The 18,814-nt window shown below is 40.6% G+C and overlaps 1 protein-coding gene across 6 annotated transcripts in view; it reads right to left on the bottom strand.

The window, feature by feature from the left end:
• cnksr2a (connector enhancer of kinase suppressor of Ras 2a) overlaps positions 1–18,814 on the bottom strand; it is a 496,755-nt gene that overhangs the window by 208,075 nt on the left and 269,866 nt on the right. For all 6 annotated transcript variants that reach the window (XM_072584887.1, XM_072584893.1, XM_072584891.1 and 3 more), the window contains one exon: positions 11,277–11,423. In XM_072584887.1, the coding sequence (XP_072440988.1) occupies positions 11,277–11,423 (147 nt within the window). The remainder of the gene's footprint in view (positions 1–11,276; positions 11,424–18,814) is intronic.

The following is an 18,814-nucleotide window of genomic DNA, read 5'->3' as shown; positions in this document are numbered from 1 at the left end:
TTATCTCCTTTAGTCAGCAGAGCACTTCTCTTGCCTTCCTCAGACTAGACTCAATTCCTTGATAGCTGGCAAAAGTGCTGAGGTACAATGATTCTATGTCCTTTATACTAAACACCATCTTCAGCTATCACTTCATGTTGAATACTCTGAAGGCAACAGATGTGTCCTTCGTCCTTTCACACCACCCTTTCATCACTATGCCTTGCAGCATTTGCAGAGTTCCATCTTGTTGCATCCTTTATTGGTCTGAGCAATATCAAATGCTGTTGCCATGATGACGTTTTAGAACATTTTAATTTAATGTCTTTGCTGGGTTTGATAACTTCCAGGTAACTGCCTCTTCTTGCTCACACTACTTTAACATTTGCAATTTTCTTTTTAGGAGTGCTGCTTTCAACAGCATGTCAGGAAAGTATATCTGTTTCCCTTGCTTGCTTGCCACAGCCAGATGATACTCTGCAACTGAAGGAACAACCTTTGCAGATGCTGTGGAATGTACGGAAGTAGCTTAAGGAAGCTAATTTGAAATGACTTGTGATCAGGTTCCACTGTCACTTTGTCTCTCCCAAATAGGTAGTGTAGTCATCACTCTAATAGTCACAAACTAATTATCACCTTTAGGTCTGCAATACTATAAACTGATTTGCTGGAATTATTACCTGATATCTCTTCAGCAACATGTTACTGGCTCACCTTGCTCTTTCCCAGTTATGTTCTGAGCTGCAAACTGGTCCAGTTTCTTGGCGTTATAGCTCTGGTTTTCCCACTTTTGGATGGTGCTTCCCTCTCTTTGACATCATGTCCGCTCGTCTTAATTTTTCTGCAAATATTTATTTCTTTTCCCCAGTCTGTTTTTCTTATTCTCAGCCTGGAATGTCTCTTAGCAGAACACAATGCCTCATGCGTTCTCCCATTAATACTCCCTAGTTGATGATGACAACCTCAGAGTTTCTGTACACGTTGGCAGCTTTTGATCCTTTCTCAGCAAATACACTCTCATGGCAGGATCTCTTAAGCTTAAAACCATCCTATTTATGATGAGATCAACTTTCAGCTTTTCTTACTCAGAGGATTTACCTTGTACTGTGGTGTTGTGTTCTATGTTCTATGATACATCAGTGTGGTCATATACTGAATAATAATCTCCCTGTCTCCATGAGGTCTGATGCTGAATATATCAACAAACACACCATTGATATGGCCTATAAGATGTGCATTGTCAAAGCTTTCAAAATCTTTGCAGTCTGGCTTTTCTGCTCCTCAGTGAGACCTAGGGTTTCAATACAACATGGAACACTCTTTCCTCAGCAATGATAGCAGGGTTCCAAACCTCTTACACTCAGATTTTCTGAATTATTATGTTGCTATTACACCGATAACACAAAAAGAAATCCAATTCTGTCTCACGTCTTCTCTCATTTCAACAGCAGCAGGGAGTGGAAATTGCAGACATTTTAACTTATTTGGTGATTCCAAGTTGCAAACTGTGGTTTTTCAGGAGTTGGTTCTCTTTCAGCTCTGAAAATTCGTACATGCTCGCTGCTCCATTCTAATATCAGGTTCCAAATGACCTGTGTTTAATGGCTGCCACAGACAGCACACAAAGCCGCTTACAGCAGAGATACGGTCACAGGTTTGTGGGAAGGCACAGTAAATTAAGGATAAAATTGCAATTTTCCAAGCACAGGTTTTTGTTTTTCAGAAACCGCTTCGAGAAGAAATAAAAGGATTAACAAATAATTGAATCAGGAGAAATCAACTTGCACTGTCAGCAAACATAATCAAGAACCATAAAGTGTTTGGTTTAGTCAGAATACAGGAGAAATGCCTTTTTTAAAGATAACTTGTTGCTATTTTCATTTCATTACCCAGCTATAACAAAGACATGCTCCTGTTGCGTTACTTTCTACAAAATAAAGCAGTTTGAGTATATTGACGCAATTTCTGAACCAATAGTCATCTATTTAAATTAAGCCCTTGAGCCCACTCCTGAGAAAGGAATGAAGAACTGCCAGCCTAATCAATCCAATGTTCTAACCATGGATTTGTGTATGGATCGGTTTTCATTGCCACATTTATTTTTCTGTAATCTATACAGTATCTAATTGAGGCACTCATTTTGGGAACTAATACCCACCAGTGAACCCCAATTACTTTGGCTAGGTTCAGTCAGGTCATTTTCCAACATCTGTTGAATCTCCATTTCCAGTGAGCTTGTTTTACCAAGCTTATCTGATACAGATGTTGTTTTCTTAGCAGTGACTAAGAAGTGATAATGTGTGGCGCTGGATAAAGCACAGTGGGTCAGATAGCATCTGAGGAACAAGAGAGTTGATGTTTCGGTCAGGACCGTTCATCAGGACTGAGGAGTAAATCGGGGGTGGGACAGAAGGTAGGTGGGATGGCGATAGGTGGATGCAGGTAGGAGGTGAGTTGGATTAGTCAGTGGGAAGGATGGAGGGGATAGGTGGGAAGGAAGATGGACAGGTAGGGTCAGGTTAAAGGGATGGGGCAGAGAGGGAGGGCTGGACCTGGGATGAGGTTGTGTGGGGAGAGATTTGGAAGCTGGTGAATTCTATGTTAAGGCCATATGTTTGTAATCTCCTGAAGCAGAATATTTAGTGTTCTTCCTTCAGTTTGTGTGTGGCTTTATTTTGATGATGGGGGAGACCTGGGATGGTCATGTCATTGGGGGAGTGGGAGAGGGAGTTGAACTAGCTGGCAACTGGAAGGGGGAGGGGGTAACTTGGAGAATACAGACGATAGACATTCCCTGAACCGGTCCCTGCGATTGCACTTGGTCTCTTCGATGTAGAAGAGACCACATGGAGAGCAAAGGACGCAGTAAATGAGGTCAGGGGAAATGCAGATGAATCTCTGTCGGACTTGGAATGAATTTTTTGGGGACTTGGATGGAGGTGAGGGGAAAGGTGTGGCAGTAGGTGTTGCACCTCCTGTTGCCACAGGGTAAGGTGCCAGGTGTGGAAGAGAAGTTGGTGGGGATTGTGGATGTAACGTGGGAGTCGTGGAGGGAATGGTCCCTGCAGAGAGTGGATAGGAGATATCTTTTCGGTGGTGGTGTCAGACTGTAAGTGGCATTAATGATGTTGGATTTGGAGATTGGTAGAGTGGAATGTGAGGACCGGGGACCCTGTTCTTGATGTGGTTGGGGTGGGGATGGGGAAGGTGAGATATAGGAAATATGGGAGCTGCGGTTGAGGGGTTTCATTGACCATGAGGGAGGGGAAATGTCCTTGAAATAGGAGGACATCTGGAATGTTCACTGTCACAGAAGGATGTGGGGTCCAAGTCATTGAGCATATTTAAGATGGAGATAGATGGGTTCCTTAATGTAAAGGGGATGAAGGGTTACAGGGGGGATGAGGTTGAGAAATGTGTCAGCCATGATTGAATGGCAGAGCAGAGTCGATGGGCTGAATGCCCTAATTTCTGCTCCTATGTCTTATGGTCCCAGAGCGGAATCATTCAGCCTGGGTGCAAATATGGTAGAGGGGAAGGAATTGAAGTTCAGGATCACATTTTCATGGGGTTTCAGGTTCGGTGGGAGGAGGTGTAGTCAAGGTAGCTGTGTGAATCAATGGGTTTGTGATAGATGTCAATGTGGAGTCGGTTGCCAAAGATGGAAACAGAGAGCCCCAGGAAGGGGAGGGAGGTGTTGGAGATGGAACAGGTGAATTGGAGTCTGGGTGCAATGTGTGGGTGAAGTTGAGATAAGAGGAGACGAGTTCAGTGGGGCAGGAGCAGGCAGAGACAATGAAATATTTGCCACTCGCTGGTGTCCTAGTCAATATTCCAGCCCAACCAACATTGCACATGTACTGATTAGAACCAAGTGGACCTCATTTACTATGAGACCCTTGATTGGGGTTGTTAACCTGGGCCAATCAGGAAGCTGTGGCTGACCAATGTAACTAGGGGCTTGCACAAGGAAATAAAGGGTGACTTGGTGACAGGATATTAGCCTCTGTGCATTTGTTAAAAAAAAATAACCTGGGGCTATGTAAGCATTGCCCATATCAGGCTTTGCTTTTTACTCATTCCCTGGCCACATAGGTGGTGGAAATATTGAATAAAAGTGTTTGCACAATGGTGTTTTCACTGAGTCCCCACACCTATGCACACACAACACAGGTGCTGTGGGGCAAACTAAGCACCACTGCTGTATAGCTGTAGCGTGGGGACCATTAAAGAAAGTTAAATAAAGAAGGAATTTAGAACTGACTCCGAGCTGGCAGGCCACAGCCAGTGTACAAAGGGTGACTTGGTGATGGGATACTGGCCTCTGTGCAGTTATTTCACCACACAACAAAAAGGATTATCTGGGCACTACCACAACGCAGTGAGCAGGGGGATCAATGTGCATTAAGCAAATGCCATGCTTCCTGCATTGCAGCAGGAACTATACTTGAGAAGTCCTTATTTGGCAGTAAATCTCTTTGAGCCATCTGCAGTTATGAAATGGCCTATTTAAAAGCAAGCCTTCTTCTTGTTTTAAAATAGAAGTTAATTGCAACAGAAATACTGCAGTCAAGTATGATTCCTGTCGAGTTTCTGGTGAAAGGTTGTAGGAATCAGTTCAGCACCTGCCTGTGATCTCAGGTGAACATTACTGTTTTAGCTACTGGGCTTCATTACCAAGCTGCCAGGCTGCTTGCCAGCCTGTGGAAACACCCAAGAAGCAGTGCTCACCTCAGAACTGTTGTCAGCTCGAAGCTATGTAGTACCATGTGGGAAGCATATTCTTGGATTTCTGAACCCTTGCTCTCCCCAGACAGAAAAAGAAAGCATCGATGAATACTTAGGAAGATAGGAATGATCAATGATCTCATCGTGAAGGCTCTTCTAATGACAAACTAGGATAAAGGCTAGGAAGAATAGAGATGGAGTTGCAGAGATTTGGGGAATAATCCAGAATGTACACAACATTCAAACAAACGACAAAATAATCACAAGTGAAGGACCCACCATCAGGGTTTATCTGGGAAAGTTAAGATCATTATCAAATTTAAAGAAAAAGTACACAATTACACAAATACAGGTGCCACATCAGAAAATTGGACAGAATATAAAAGAGCAAAGGGTGATGAAAGTGCAAGCCTGCACATGGAGGGGATCAAATTATTCGGTAATCGGCAACTAATCTGGGACTGGGGTGACTGCAGACAGGAAATCATGTGCTGAATCTTCGAACAACATGTGCAACCAGAGCAGCCATTTCAATTGCCAGATTCCATTGCACAATACCAGTTAAAACCCCTGATATTAGCTTTGCTCTTCAAGCATATTTGCATTCTTTGGATGGAAGAAAGAAAGATCTCAAATTCCAATTCAGAAAGTGTTTACTCACCAGAGACTGAGAACTAAGTAAATCTGTACTTGGCTGACATATAACTTACCTGAACAGCTTTTTCCTGGAGGATATCATGACATCCTGATCCTGGCTAATGACCAAATCAGATGACCCTATGCTAAAGGGTGAGGCTGCAAGTGAGGCAGATAAAGGGACTCAGAGGGAAGGAGCAGCCTTTGCAATTGTCCAACAGGCATGAGGTGCTTTTGACTTTTTTGGACAAGAGGAAGGAGGTAAGTAGTGGTAGTGAGGGAAGAGTAGAGTGAAGAGGATAGGCACTGTTGTCTGCAGTAACCAGCCTGAGTCTAGAAGTATTGTCTGTCAGATGCCAGGGTTTGGGATACCTGCTCTGGGCTGACGAAGAATTCACAGGGGAAAGCTGGAGGATCCAGCAGTTAAGATTCACTTCATGCTACTAACGACACAGGTAAAACTAAGAAAGAGCACATGTGAGACGCTAGATACTAAAATTAAAGGCAGAACCGCAAATGTAATCATTGCTGGATTAGTACCTGAGCCGCATACAAATTTTCTATGGACAAACAGAATTAGAAAAATAAATCTGTGGCTCAAAAACCAATGTGGAAGAAGTGGGTTCCATCCCGAGGGACACCACTGCCAGTACAGGCGCTAGCGAAAGGGGGGTTGTACAATTGGAATAGTCTACACCTGAACCATGCTGCGACTGGTGACCTAGCAAGCCATATAATAGGGAGAGATATTTAAACCAAAAAAAAAGTGGGGTGGTGAGGGATCAAGATGAGGGATGTAGCAAGTCAAGGGGTAGAGATGATTGCAAGACAGCAAGGCAGTTTATGAGAAACGAAGGGCAGAGGAAAGAGAAGAGACAACAAACCTGAGAATACATCAACAGTGAAGACTAAACTCTTCAAAGGCTCTGGAATACAATGTGTACTCATACAAATTGATGACATACATAAATGTGATTTGATGGCCATTATAGAGACATGGCTGCAGGATATTAATGACTAGGTCCTGAATATTGAAGGATATGTGACAGTCATGAAGGATGGGAAAGCAGATAAAGGTGGAAGGGTAGCACTGTTAATCAAAGATGACATTGGTGCAAGAGTTAGAGATAACCTTATTTCAGAAATCAGGATATAGAATTGGTTTAGGCAGAGATGAGGAATAGTAAGTTATAGAAGCAAATGGTGGCTGTGGTCTACAGGCCCCTTAATAGTAATGACAATGTATACAAGAAGACATGTTGGGTGCTTGAGATAAAGGACAGCAGTAATCATGGGAGATTTTGAACTGGAAAAATCAGACTGACCATAGTACCCTGGATGTAGAGCTCAAAGAATGGTTTTGATGTAATTTTTTACAGCAGCTCATTCTGAAATCAACCAGATGGCAGGTTATATTAGATTTGGTATTATATAATGAGACAGGATTCATTCATGACCTCAGAACATTACAACCTCTAGACAGTAGAAATGATAAAATGATTGAATTTTACATGAAGCTTGAAAGGGAATGGGTTAGATCTAAGACTAGTTTTTTTCTAAACTTAATAAAGGCAACTAAATGGGCATGAAAGCTAAGTTAGCTGATGCAAACTGGGGCACTCAGCTAGGAGACTGATAAATAAAAAAGCAGTGTCTGACATTGAAGGTATATTTCAGAATATTCAGAAAATGTATATTCCAGCTACAAAGAAAAAAATCCAAGGGGGGGGGGACTCACCAATCATGATGTTAAAGAAGTTATGAAAAACATTAGACTTCAGGAAAAAGCTTTTAAATGTGCAAATATGAGTGGCAAGTCAGGTGAAGGTTATTTTAGTCAGAATCTAATGGAAATGCTCAGGAGGAGGAAGAAATTTGAATATCAGAGAAAGCTAGCCAGAAAGAAAAAGGTGGATAGCAAGTGTTTCCACAGGCATCTGAAAAGAAAAGAATGAAATAAGATGATGGTTGGTCATCTTGCAAATAAGAATAGGATTAATAACCGTTAATAAGGAAATGGAAGATGAAGTGAACAAACATTTTGCATCTTTATTTTTGAGAACACACAAAAAAAATTCCAGTGCTCATTGTGAATCAGGAGATCGAAGGAGGAGAAGGATTTGGTGAAATTACAATCATTAGAGAAGCAGTATAGGCTGACAATTCCCCCTATGTCTTGATGAACTCATTTACAAAAAGTGGAAACTGATGCGTAGATGCGTTGGTGTTAATTTTTCACATTTCACTGGATCTTGGAAAGGTTCCATCAGACTGGGAAGAAGCAAATACAACCCCTCGAGTCAAAAATGGAGAGAGGCAGATAAAAGTTTAGGTCAGGTGGCTTGGGACGTTGTCATGGGCAAGGCGTTAGAATCAGTCATTAAGAAGATTACAGCTGGGCACTTACAAAAACTCTACGTTACTGAGAGGAGTCAGCATAGATTTGTGAAAAGGATTTCATGTTTAACCAATTTACTGGATTTTCTTGATGGAGTAACATGTGCTGCAGGTAGGGGGAAAGATCACTGACATGCTGATCTTGGATTTCAAGTGTAGCATAAACGTTATAGTATAACGTAGAAGTAGATGGTGGAGAGGTAACATACTGGCATGGATAGCAAATTAACTGGCTGGTAGAAAACAGAGAGCATGCATAAATGGATCTTTTTCGGTTGGCAGAAGTGATACTGGAGTCCTGCAGAGGTCTGTGCTGAGGCTTTAGCTTTTTATCATGGTATAATGACTCAAACGAAGGCATGCTAATTCAATTTGCAGGTGGCATACAGATAGGTAGGAAAGAAGGTTATGAAGAAGACATAAGAACAGATAAAGATAGGTTCAGTGAGTGGGCACAGTTCTGCAGGTACAGCATATGGGAAAATGTGAAATGGTTCACTTTGACAGGAAGAATAATCAAGCAGATAGTGAAGCTGATAAACAGGGAATAACTGCTGAATTGCAAGGTGCAGAGGGATTTAGGTATACTAAAGCATCAGTCACAAGATGTTAGTACAGCAAATATTTAAGAAGGTTGATGGAATGCTATCTATTATGATGAGAGGAACTGAATGTAAAAGTAAGGATGCTATAGTTCAGTTATACAGAACAACCACACACTGTATGCAGTTTTGATCTCTTCACATAAGGAAGGATCTAAATGTATTTGATGGGGCTCGAAGAATGTTTACGATATTAATGCCTGCAATGAGAGGATTGTCTTTTGAGTATAGGTTGTACTTGTTCCCTTTGGAGTATAGAAGAGGGAGGGTGACTTGATTGAAGTGTATAAAATTCTGAAAGTTCTGAACAAGGTTAACATGGAAAGGAGGACTCCTCTTATGGAGGAATCCAGAATTAAGGTTTCAAAATAAAGGGTTTCCTTTTAGGACAGAGATGAGGAGAATTATTTCCTTTCAGAGTGCTGGGCGACTGTGAAGCTCTCTGCCTCAGAAGGCAGTGAAGGCAGGATCATCGAATATTTTTAAAACGGAGGTGGATAGATTATTGGTGGGCAATGCAATCAATAGTTTACTGTCATTAGATATGAGAAATTTGAAACCAACAGTACTTATAAAATTGTGAAATTATTGCAAGGTGGGGCAGGCTCAAAGGGCTGAATAGCCTGGTTTTGACCTGAATTTGTGACATGAAACTTGGTTGATTAGAAGTGTCTCTCAATATTTCACTGCTGCCTTGCAGGAGAATCAATTAGTTCACCTTCAATGAATCCAGAGACTTGTATTTTTGTTAGGATATTTATTTCAAAAGAAATAAGCATTCGATTGCAAACTTTCCATAATCCAGACAGCAATCTCTTGTCAGCAAGGGTTTTCCACAGAGTCCAAATGCTGCTCAGCAGTCAGGCCAGTATCATTAGTTTGCTTTTTCCCAGCAATAGAGAGTCCAGCAAGTAATACATTTTATTCATTTAAAAGCAGAGTCATTGATCTGTTCTGAGAACAATTACACTGACATCGCTGTGCGACAGCAGATGAATTCCACACCTTGCTTTTAGATACTATCAGCAGTGCAGATCCCTTTACTTCCTTCTATCGAAAGTGAACATTGCCTGATTCAATGGCACATCCTCTCTAATGTCGTTCTTCCCCTGAACGTTACATTTCTGAAAGATCTTTAGAGATACTCCTAAGAAGTTCAGTTTCCTTACACAATTACTGTTTGGGTTTGTTATATTTATTTATGGCTTTACATAAGGAGATTTTCAATTGTAATCTGCCTTCAGTATGTCCGCTAGAGAGTTACCTACAGTTTGGAAAACCAGTTGGTCTGCATTGGCAACCCAATAAAGAGAATTAAAGCTGCACTGGAATGCCAACACCTTTGTCTGATCAACTATGCCACTGAACTTGAGCCTTAGAGAATGCATTTTTATTACTCAGCAAGTTCACGAGTTTATTTTTAAATGGAAAATAAACTTGTGAAATGACACTTCTGTTATCTGGCATTAGTAAAACACATATGGTTCAGGTTCTGCACTTCCAAAACAAACTTACCCATTCAATTACAGATTAGCTTTTGTTTATCTTTGGGGTAGACAGAGGAAACATAAAAATTTTGATTAGGAAATGGAAAATGAAAGTTACTAGAATCTTTGGAGATGATCACCTGGATACATAACGATAGGCCTCATTTCAGTCATAACATTGACATTTCTAGTTCATATTCTCACCCAGTTATTGGCCAGTGGAGGAGACTGGAATGGGTTGGGTTTTAAGCCACAGGTAAGTGAAGACAATGGGAATTGAAGGTGCACAGGTAAGGCAAATAACCAAAGAGATTGATCCTGATCATAAGCAAAGGACCCTTTCTCTTCATTATTTCAGGACCTTCAATTGAATAATTCAAAGATGACTTCATTCAGTGAAACAACAACTTTTATAAAATAAACAAAGAGTGTATCTTACAGACAAGACAAATAGCATATTATTATTTTACCATAATAAGGGCAACATTCATAGATAACCTCGGAAAAAAAAACAAAGTTGGTGTCGGGGATTTTTGCCAGGACAGTAAGACATAGTAACAATAAGTCTAAATCTAAAATCGAAAAAATAATTGGCTAACATTGCTAATGCTGACTACTTCTGACAAAGTGTGCAGGTGCCAGTGTTGGACTGGGGTGGACAAAGTTAAACATCACACAACACCAGGTTATTGTGCACCAGGTTTGTTTGGAAGTACAAGCTTTTGGAGCGCTGCTCCTTCATCAGATAGCTAGTGCAGCAGGATCATAGGACACAGATTTTATACTAAAAGATCAAAATGTCATACAACTGATGGGATATATTGAACAAACCTTGATTGCTGTTACACCTTTCATTTTTTAGAATGGGTTGCAGGTTTGGTTCATAAATATCTAAATCCTAGAACTTCTTTCAAATGACATTCCTGAGATAATTTAAGATTTTATTAAAAAGAAGTGATACCTCAGCTCAGACAATGCAATAAAAATGTGAGATTAGAGTCTGTCTGTATCCCAATCTTGAGTCAGACTGGCTCTATTTCCAGAGTAGGAATATATAAGATGTCACATGGATTGACTACCTACAGATTGTGTGCGTTTTGAACAAAATAGAACATATCTGCAAATACAATTGTGCAATCTAGGTTTGTTCAATATATCGCATCAGTTGAATGACACTATGAACTTTTGCTATAAAGTCTGCGTCCTATGATCCTGTGCCATTAGCTACCTGACGAAAGAGCAGCGCTCCAAAAGCTTGCAGTTCCAAATAAACCTGTTGGACTATAACATGGCCTTGTGTGATTCTTAACATCTGACAAAGTAAGTTTCTGATTGTAACACTAATTTGAAACGATTCTCAACACAATAAATGGTTTATCACAAACATATTAGATTATTAATTTAAAGAAGACTGTTAAGTTAAATTATATGGTGAGGTTTAATTTACCTGCAGTGCAAGAGGTTTCCATCTCATGTTCTTAAGCAATGCAGGTGCAGATGTGAGCATGCTCTGAGGACGTTTCTTTAAGGTTAAGATGACTCCACTGGGATCTTCCCGAAGTGCATTTACCAGGTTTTTCAGCTGCCATCCTACCTAGAATCCAACAGCAAAAATATAAAGATAAATAGGATAAAAAAAGTCTACCAAACTGAAAGCAAAATATGCCTTATTAGTGTCATGATAGATTACTCTAAATGACACATGGTAAGGACATAGCCTGACATATTTCCAATAATACGATAATAACAATTTTAGGATTCTGTGTTATGATAGCTGGTTCCCATCCTAAACATGCACTTTTAACAGTGAGAAGCTGTAAAATAAGTGCATGCTCATATTTCCACTACTCACAACACCAAATGTGTTTCTTGTGACATTAAATGTGTAACATTATTTTGAAGTATTATTTAGAAATGGCATTTACATTGTCTCACAATATTTTCCAGAAGATTAAACTGCAAAAGCATAATAAACCAGCTTGAGCAAGACCAATTGGAAGAGAAAAAGCACACTCAAGAGTGAATGCACACTGAAGTTGATGGGAGGTGAGAGTGGGAGAATTGGGAGGTCAGTGGAGGTGAGAGGTGAGAGTGGGACCATAGTGATATAAATGGTCACAGAGTCAACCAGCCAAGTTACCATCTAAGTCACATATCACCATGACCTTCACCATTTCTTCATTTTCACCATCCTGACCCAGATCTATATAATCGCATTGGATCAAAAATAATCAAAGTGTAACATTACAGGAAAGCACGAAAGTAACCGCACTGTGAGTAGTTTTTTTCTTCTCAGTCTATTCTATCAAATTCTTCGCTTGCCTGGGGAGATGCTGCTCCAAAAACAATTGAGGAGATCAACTCCTTCCAGGCAGAGCAGCTCACTTGTGACGTCACCCACCCATCACCTTGAAGATTCTCTCCCTTCACTGCACCATGCAACTTCGAGGACACACTGCCACAACTTGCCAAGACTGCTTCTTCCAAAACCATGATCAAGGGCATCTAGGGAAGTACAACAAACATTGGCCTAACCAGCAATCCCCACATCCTATGAATAAACAAAAAGGAAGCAACCCAGAAAAGCCAGATCATCTGGACTTTACCTTGCAAGTCATATATCTCCTTGATGTGGAAATGCTGGTGTTGCACTGGGATGGACAAAGTTAAAATCACACAACACCAGGTTATAGTCCAACAGGTTTATTGGAAGTACAAGCTTTTGGAGCACTGCTCCTTTGTCAAGTAGCTAGTGAGACAGGATCATAGGACACAGAATTTATAGTAAAAGATCAAAGTGTCATACAACTAATGTGATATATTGAACAAACCTAGATGCTGTTAAGTCTTTCATCTTTTAGAATGGGTTGCAGGTTTTGGTTCAGTAATATGTAAATCCCAGAACTTCTTTTAAGTCACATTCCCGGGATAACAATATTTTATTTAAAAAAGTTGACGTCTCAACTCAGACAATGTAATAAAGGTGTGAGGTTAGAGTCTGTCTGTATCCCAATCTTGAGTCAAACAGGTTCTACTTCCAATGTAGGAAATTATAAATTGTTGCATGGATTGATTACCTACAAAGTGTGTGCTTTTTGAACAAAATAGAATGTATTTGCAAATACAATTCAGCAATCTAGGTTTGTTCAATATATCACATCCATTGTGTGACACTATGATCTTTTGCTATAAAGTCTGTGTCCTATGATCCTGCCCCACTAGCTATCTGAGAAAGGAACAATGCTGTGAAAGCTAGTACTTCCAAATAAACCTGTTGGACTATAACCTGGTGTTGCGTGATTTTTAACCATATCATCTTGACCTTCACCATTTCTTCATTTTCACCATTCTGACTTAGATTTGTATAATCTCATTGGATCAAAATCCTTGATTTCCTTTCATAATTGCACTGTGGATGTGCCATGCCCATTAACTGTGGCAGCTGAAGAAGACGTCTTGCCAGTGCCTTCTTAAGGGAAGTCATGGATAGCAATAAATGCTGTGCTCACATTCCAGGGGTGTTTAAAGAGAAATCTGAGCACTAATTCCATTCTATACTATTCCTTTAATATGAAGATCTTTGTTTACCTTGAAATATTTAATTATTTTGAGAAGTGCTGGTACCGAACACACTGGTTATTACCGAATTGCCTGTACACAATAGTTCCCATTTATAATGGCACAATCTTAGATCTGGGAGCACACAATATCTTGTGATTAAATCCTGGCATATGCTGCACTGGCACATTCCTGATCTGGCATCATGCTGTTTTAAGTATTGTTGAGTGGAGCTCGAGTTGCTGACAGATTACATGCTAACACGGTTTTACCTCCAAATATACAAGCTTCACATGCTGACACATTAAACAGCTAAGCATATGGGACATAAAGATCGTGTATTTTCAATGAAACAAGGCAACCTGTCATTTGGCTCATAGAAATATCTTTCTAGCGAACAATTGAAACAGTGTCCAGAACAAATAGTGATGTCAGGAAACAATATTTGCATTTTCGCCAATGTGAAATAAGTTGGAACTATTGACCAGACAAGAGTGGTAACAAATACAGAGTCAAGAGTGTGGTGCTGGAAAAGCACAGCAGGTCAGCTAGCATCCAAGGAGCAGTAGAATCGATGTTTCGGGCATAAGCCCTTCATCAGGAATTCGTACTCCTTGGATGCTGCCTGACCTGCTGTGCTTTTCCAGCACCACACTCTCGTCTCTGATCTCCAGCATCTGCTGTCCTCACCTTCTCCTGGGAACAAATACAGAATGGAAATAACTCAACAATGGCACCAGGAACCATTTTTCATGTTAGGTCTCCATATAAAACACCCAAACTAAGAAAACTGTGTGCATTGGTTATTGAATATAGCAGTTGAGAAATATACTTAAGAGTTAAAAATCACACAACACCAGGTTATAGTCCAACAGGTTTAATTGGAAGCACACTAGCTTTTGGAGCAACGCTCCTTCATCAGGTGGTAGTGGAGGGCTTAATCCTAACACACAGAATTTATAGCTGCAATGTAACTGAAATTATACATTGAAAAATTGATTGTCTGTTAAGCCTTTCATCTGTTAGAATACAGTGACAGTTTCACTTCTTTCATGTGGAAATCACAAAACCTTTTTTTATAAAGTTGTATTCTCGGGTTAGCTGTTAAAAATGGTGATAGCTAGACAATATGTTGAAGGTGTTGGCCCCCTGTGTTCTCTGTCTGTGACCTGATGTTTAGTTTGATTCTAATCTAAAAAGTGAGATAACGGAGTTTTACATGAATTCATGCAGTTTTTGAGCTCAGAGTTCTACGTGAATGTGTGCAGTTTTTGAGAAAAGTACAATGTAACTCTGCAAGTTCAAATTCACCCCATAAAATATATGTGTGCATGTGGGTCTTTGTCTGTGTGTGTATGTGTGTGTGTGTGTGTGTCTGGGTTGGGGGTTGTATGTGTGTGTGTGCAGTGAGTGCAGAGTGTCTTAAGGGGTGCATGTGTGAGTGTGGGAGTGTGTGTGTGTAGGGGTATCTGTGTGTGTGTATAGTGCAATGGTGGTCATCTGTAATGTGACATGAACCCAAGGTCAATAGACAATAGACAATAGGTGCAGGAGTAGGTCATTCTGCTCTTCGAGCCTGCACCACCATTCAATATGATCATGGCTGAATGGTCCAAGACTGAATGTCCACACTGGAACACTTCAGTGGTCCAGGACATTCAGCCTTGGATCTTCGGGTGACCATCTTCCAAGGTGGACTTTGGGGTAGGCAGCAGAGAAAAGTGGCCAAGCAGAGGCTGATAGCTAAGTTCGGTACCCATAGGGAGGGCCACAGCCGGGACCTTGGGTTCATGTCACATTACAGGTGACCACCATTGCACTATATACACACACATACAGATACTCCTACACACCCTTACAGACACACACACTCCCACACTCACACATGCACCCCCTCACAGACTTAAGACACTCTGCACGCACGACACACACACACACACACACACACATACACTTTCTCACACTTACAACCCCCAACCCAGACAGACAGACAGACACACACACACACACACACATATATTTTCTGGGGTGAATTTGTACTTTCAGGGTTACATTGTACTTTTCTCAAAAACTGCATACATTCATGTAGAACTCTGAGCTCAAAAACTGCGTGAATTTATGTAAAACTCTGTTATCTCACTTTTTAGATTAGAATCAATCTAAACATCATGGCATAGACAGAGAACACAGGGGGCCAACACCTTCAACATATTGTCTAGCTATCACCATTGTTAACAGCTAACCCGAGAATACAACTTTTTAAAGTTAAAAAAGGTTTTGTGATTTACACATGAAAGAAGTGAAACTATCACTGTATTCTAACAGATGAAAGGCTTAACAGACAATCAATTTTTCAATATATAATTTCAGTTACATCACAGCTATAAATTCTGTGTGTTACGATTGAGCCCTCCACTACCACCTGATGAAGGAGCGTCGCTCCAAAAGCTAGTGTGCTTCCAATTAAACTTGATGTACTATAACCTGGTGTTGTGTGATTTTTAACTTTGTACTCCCCAGTCCACTGACATCTCGAAATCAAGAATACTTAAGAGGGCTGAGAGCCAGTCTGTTATATATAAAATAAATACACTCGCTTCATGTTCTCACAGGGATGATGCCAAAGAGATACATAAAGTGTTGTGTTGCATTCGCTTCAAACACAACAACACACTATCACATTAAATTCATGAGTCACACAATATTTTAAAGAACATTTTTCTTCTTTTGTGATGTGACATTCTAATCAAGCACTGTAATATCAGTGCTGGAAGATTTTCCTATTTCTGCTCTCTGTAAAACCATCATTCCCAGAGCAAGTACTCCAAAGGAAAATTCTTACTGTATTATTCGAATGTGCCAATACCCAACTTCAGAAGAATATCTTTCACTGCATGAATGTGAACATTTCATTTCCCACACTAATAATCCCATGGCTTTTGAACGATTGCAGCAATTTTATGCTGCTTTCCACCCAATCATAAGCAGTCCTCCTCTCATGGATCATGTTTGATAAGAACCAGAGATTGCTCTAGTTTATTTATACATAGGACCCTTCCAACCAAGCCCTAATAGATTTGAGACGATATCCCATCCACCCGTGATGCATTCAAACTTTAGTCCTTGCAGTAGAAGATTAATCTATCAATCAGTTGCACTATTATGATTAAGTGTGACGTCCATTTATGGCTGAAAGTTTTCCAAAAAATTGCGTGCTAAGGCTTAACAAGCTACTGGAGGGAGATACCCAGGTACACTATATATTTATTCACAGTATCAAAGACCACATGCTCACGATAATTTCCCCAGGTTTAGTCATAAAGGGCTACTTTTGACACGTTAGCTTCCAGGAGTAATGTGAAGCAATCTTTTCTCTACCGATATGTTGACCTAATTGATACAGCATTCATTCTTGAAACTGGATGCATACACTAGAAGCTGTAGCAGTATAAACACATATGTACAGCTTTGGTGTTCTTATCTAAGGAAAGAAATACCTGCCTAAGATGAAGTGCAACAGAGATTCACCAGATTGATCCTTCAAATTGTGGATTGTCTTATGAGTAAATATTAATGAAACTGGATGTCTGTATTCTCTACAGATTTGAAGAGAGAGGTGACCTCTTTGAAGTTTACATAATTCTCTCAGACTGGACAGGGTGGACATGATAGAATGCTTTCCCTGGCTGGTGACTCCAGAATTAGGAGCCACCATTTCAGGATTAGGGGCAAGTTATTTAAAACAGAGTTGAACAGTTATTTTTTTCACTCAATGGATGTTGAGCCTTTGGAATTCTCTACTCCATGTAACTATGGAAGCTCAGTCACTGAACATGTCCAATATAGAACCCAGTAAGTTTCTGATCTGAACAACAGGAAGGCGCATGGAGACATTGTGGAAAATGGCACTGAAGAGATGATCAGGGATGATGCCAAAGAGATACATAAAGTGTTGTGTTGCATTCTAGAGTGGTAGGGTAGGCTCAATGGGCTAAATAGCCCATGTTTTTACAGCAGTTCAAATATCCCCACAGAGACATCTTGGACAAACTTGTTTACAATGCGAAGAGGGGAGGGCCAGCTGAGCCTATAAATTTAGACTTAGTAAGCACAACACCAACACTAACATGAATATTCAATAAAAAGTGCATGAGAAAACCCACGTTTAGTTTTCTGAGATGATACACACATGAATAAATTGAAACCAATGCAAAGTGGAAAATTTACAAATGAAATTCAAATTTGAGAAAATAACTATGCCACCATAGAGTCATAGAGATGTACAGCACAGAAACAGACCCTTTGGTCAAACTCGTTTATGCCAACCAGATATCGTAACCTAATCTCGTCCCATTTGCCAGCACTTGGCCCATATCCTCTAAAGTCTTCCTATTCATATACCCATCCTGATGCCTCTTAAGTGTTGCAATTGTACCACTTCCTCTGGCAGCTCATTCCATACATGCACAAGCCTTTGTGTGAGAAAAGTTGCCCCTTATGTCTCTTTTATATCTTTTATATCTTTCCCCTCTCACCTTAAACCTATACCCTCTGGTTCTGGACTCCCCCACCCATGGGAAAAGACCTTGTCTATTTATCCTATCCACACCCCTCATGATTTTATAAACTTCTATAAGGTCACCCCTCAGCATCTGATGCTCCAGGGAAAAAATTCCCCAGCCTATTCAGCCTCTCTCTACAGCTCAAATCCTCCAACCCTGGCAACATCCTTGTAAATCTTTTCTGAACCCTTTTAAGTTTCACAACACCATTGTGCTCTCAGTAAGTCTCATGTAAATGGCAGCATTGCTTTGGCTCTGAGACAGATGCCACTCTGGAGCCCAACCTGTGGTCAATCCATGGCTTCAGCATTAGCAGCTGACAGTGAGAATCACCGCTGAAACATATCCCCTGCCACAGAATCGCATGTGATTTCCATGCACATCTCTGGTATTGTAACATTTCATGGGAATTTTGTGGCAAAGAGAAAACATTGAAAGAGGGAAGTGGTGCACTGTTCCTGTTCTGCCATTGGAACTGCACACCACTGATACAATTCTCACCCAGTGATAAACAATATGCATTATGATATATTAAAGGCTCAAAATTATGCACATTGAGTTTTCCTGACTGGGGTGGCACGGTGGTTCAATGGTTAGCACTGCTGCCACCCAGCACCAGTGACCCAGGTTCAAACCCTGTCTCAGGTGACTGTCTGCGTGGAGTTTGTGTATTCTCCCTCTGTCTGTGTAGGTTTGTTGTGGTTTCCTCCCTCAATCCAAAGATGTGCAGGTCAGATGAAATGACCATGCTAAATTGCCCATAGTGTTAAGTGCAATAGTGAGGGGTAAATATAAGGTTGGGGAATGGGTCTGGGTGGGTTACTCTTCACAGAGTCAGTGTGCACTTGTTGGGCTAAAGAGCCTG

Source organism: Chiloscyllium punctatum, chromosome 15, assembly GCF_047496795.1.
Source record: "Chiloscyllium punctatum isolate Juve2018m chromosome 15, sChiPun1.3, whole genome shotgun sequence".
Classification (NCBI taxonomy): Eukaryota; Metazoa; Chordata; class Chondrichthyes; order Orectolobiformes; family Hemiscylliidae; genus Chiloscyllium; species Chiloscyllium punctatum.
This window is presented reverse-complemented; position numbering and strand designations above follow the sequence as displayed.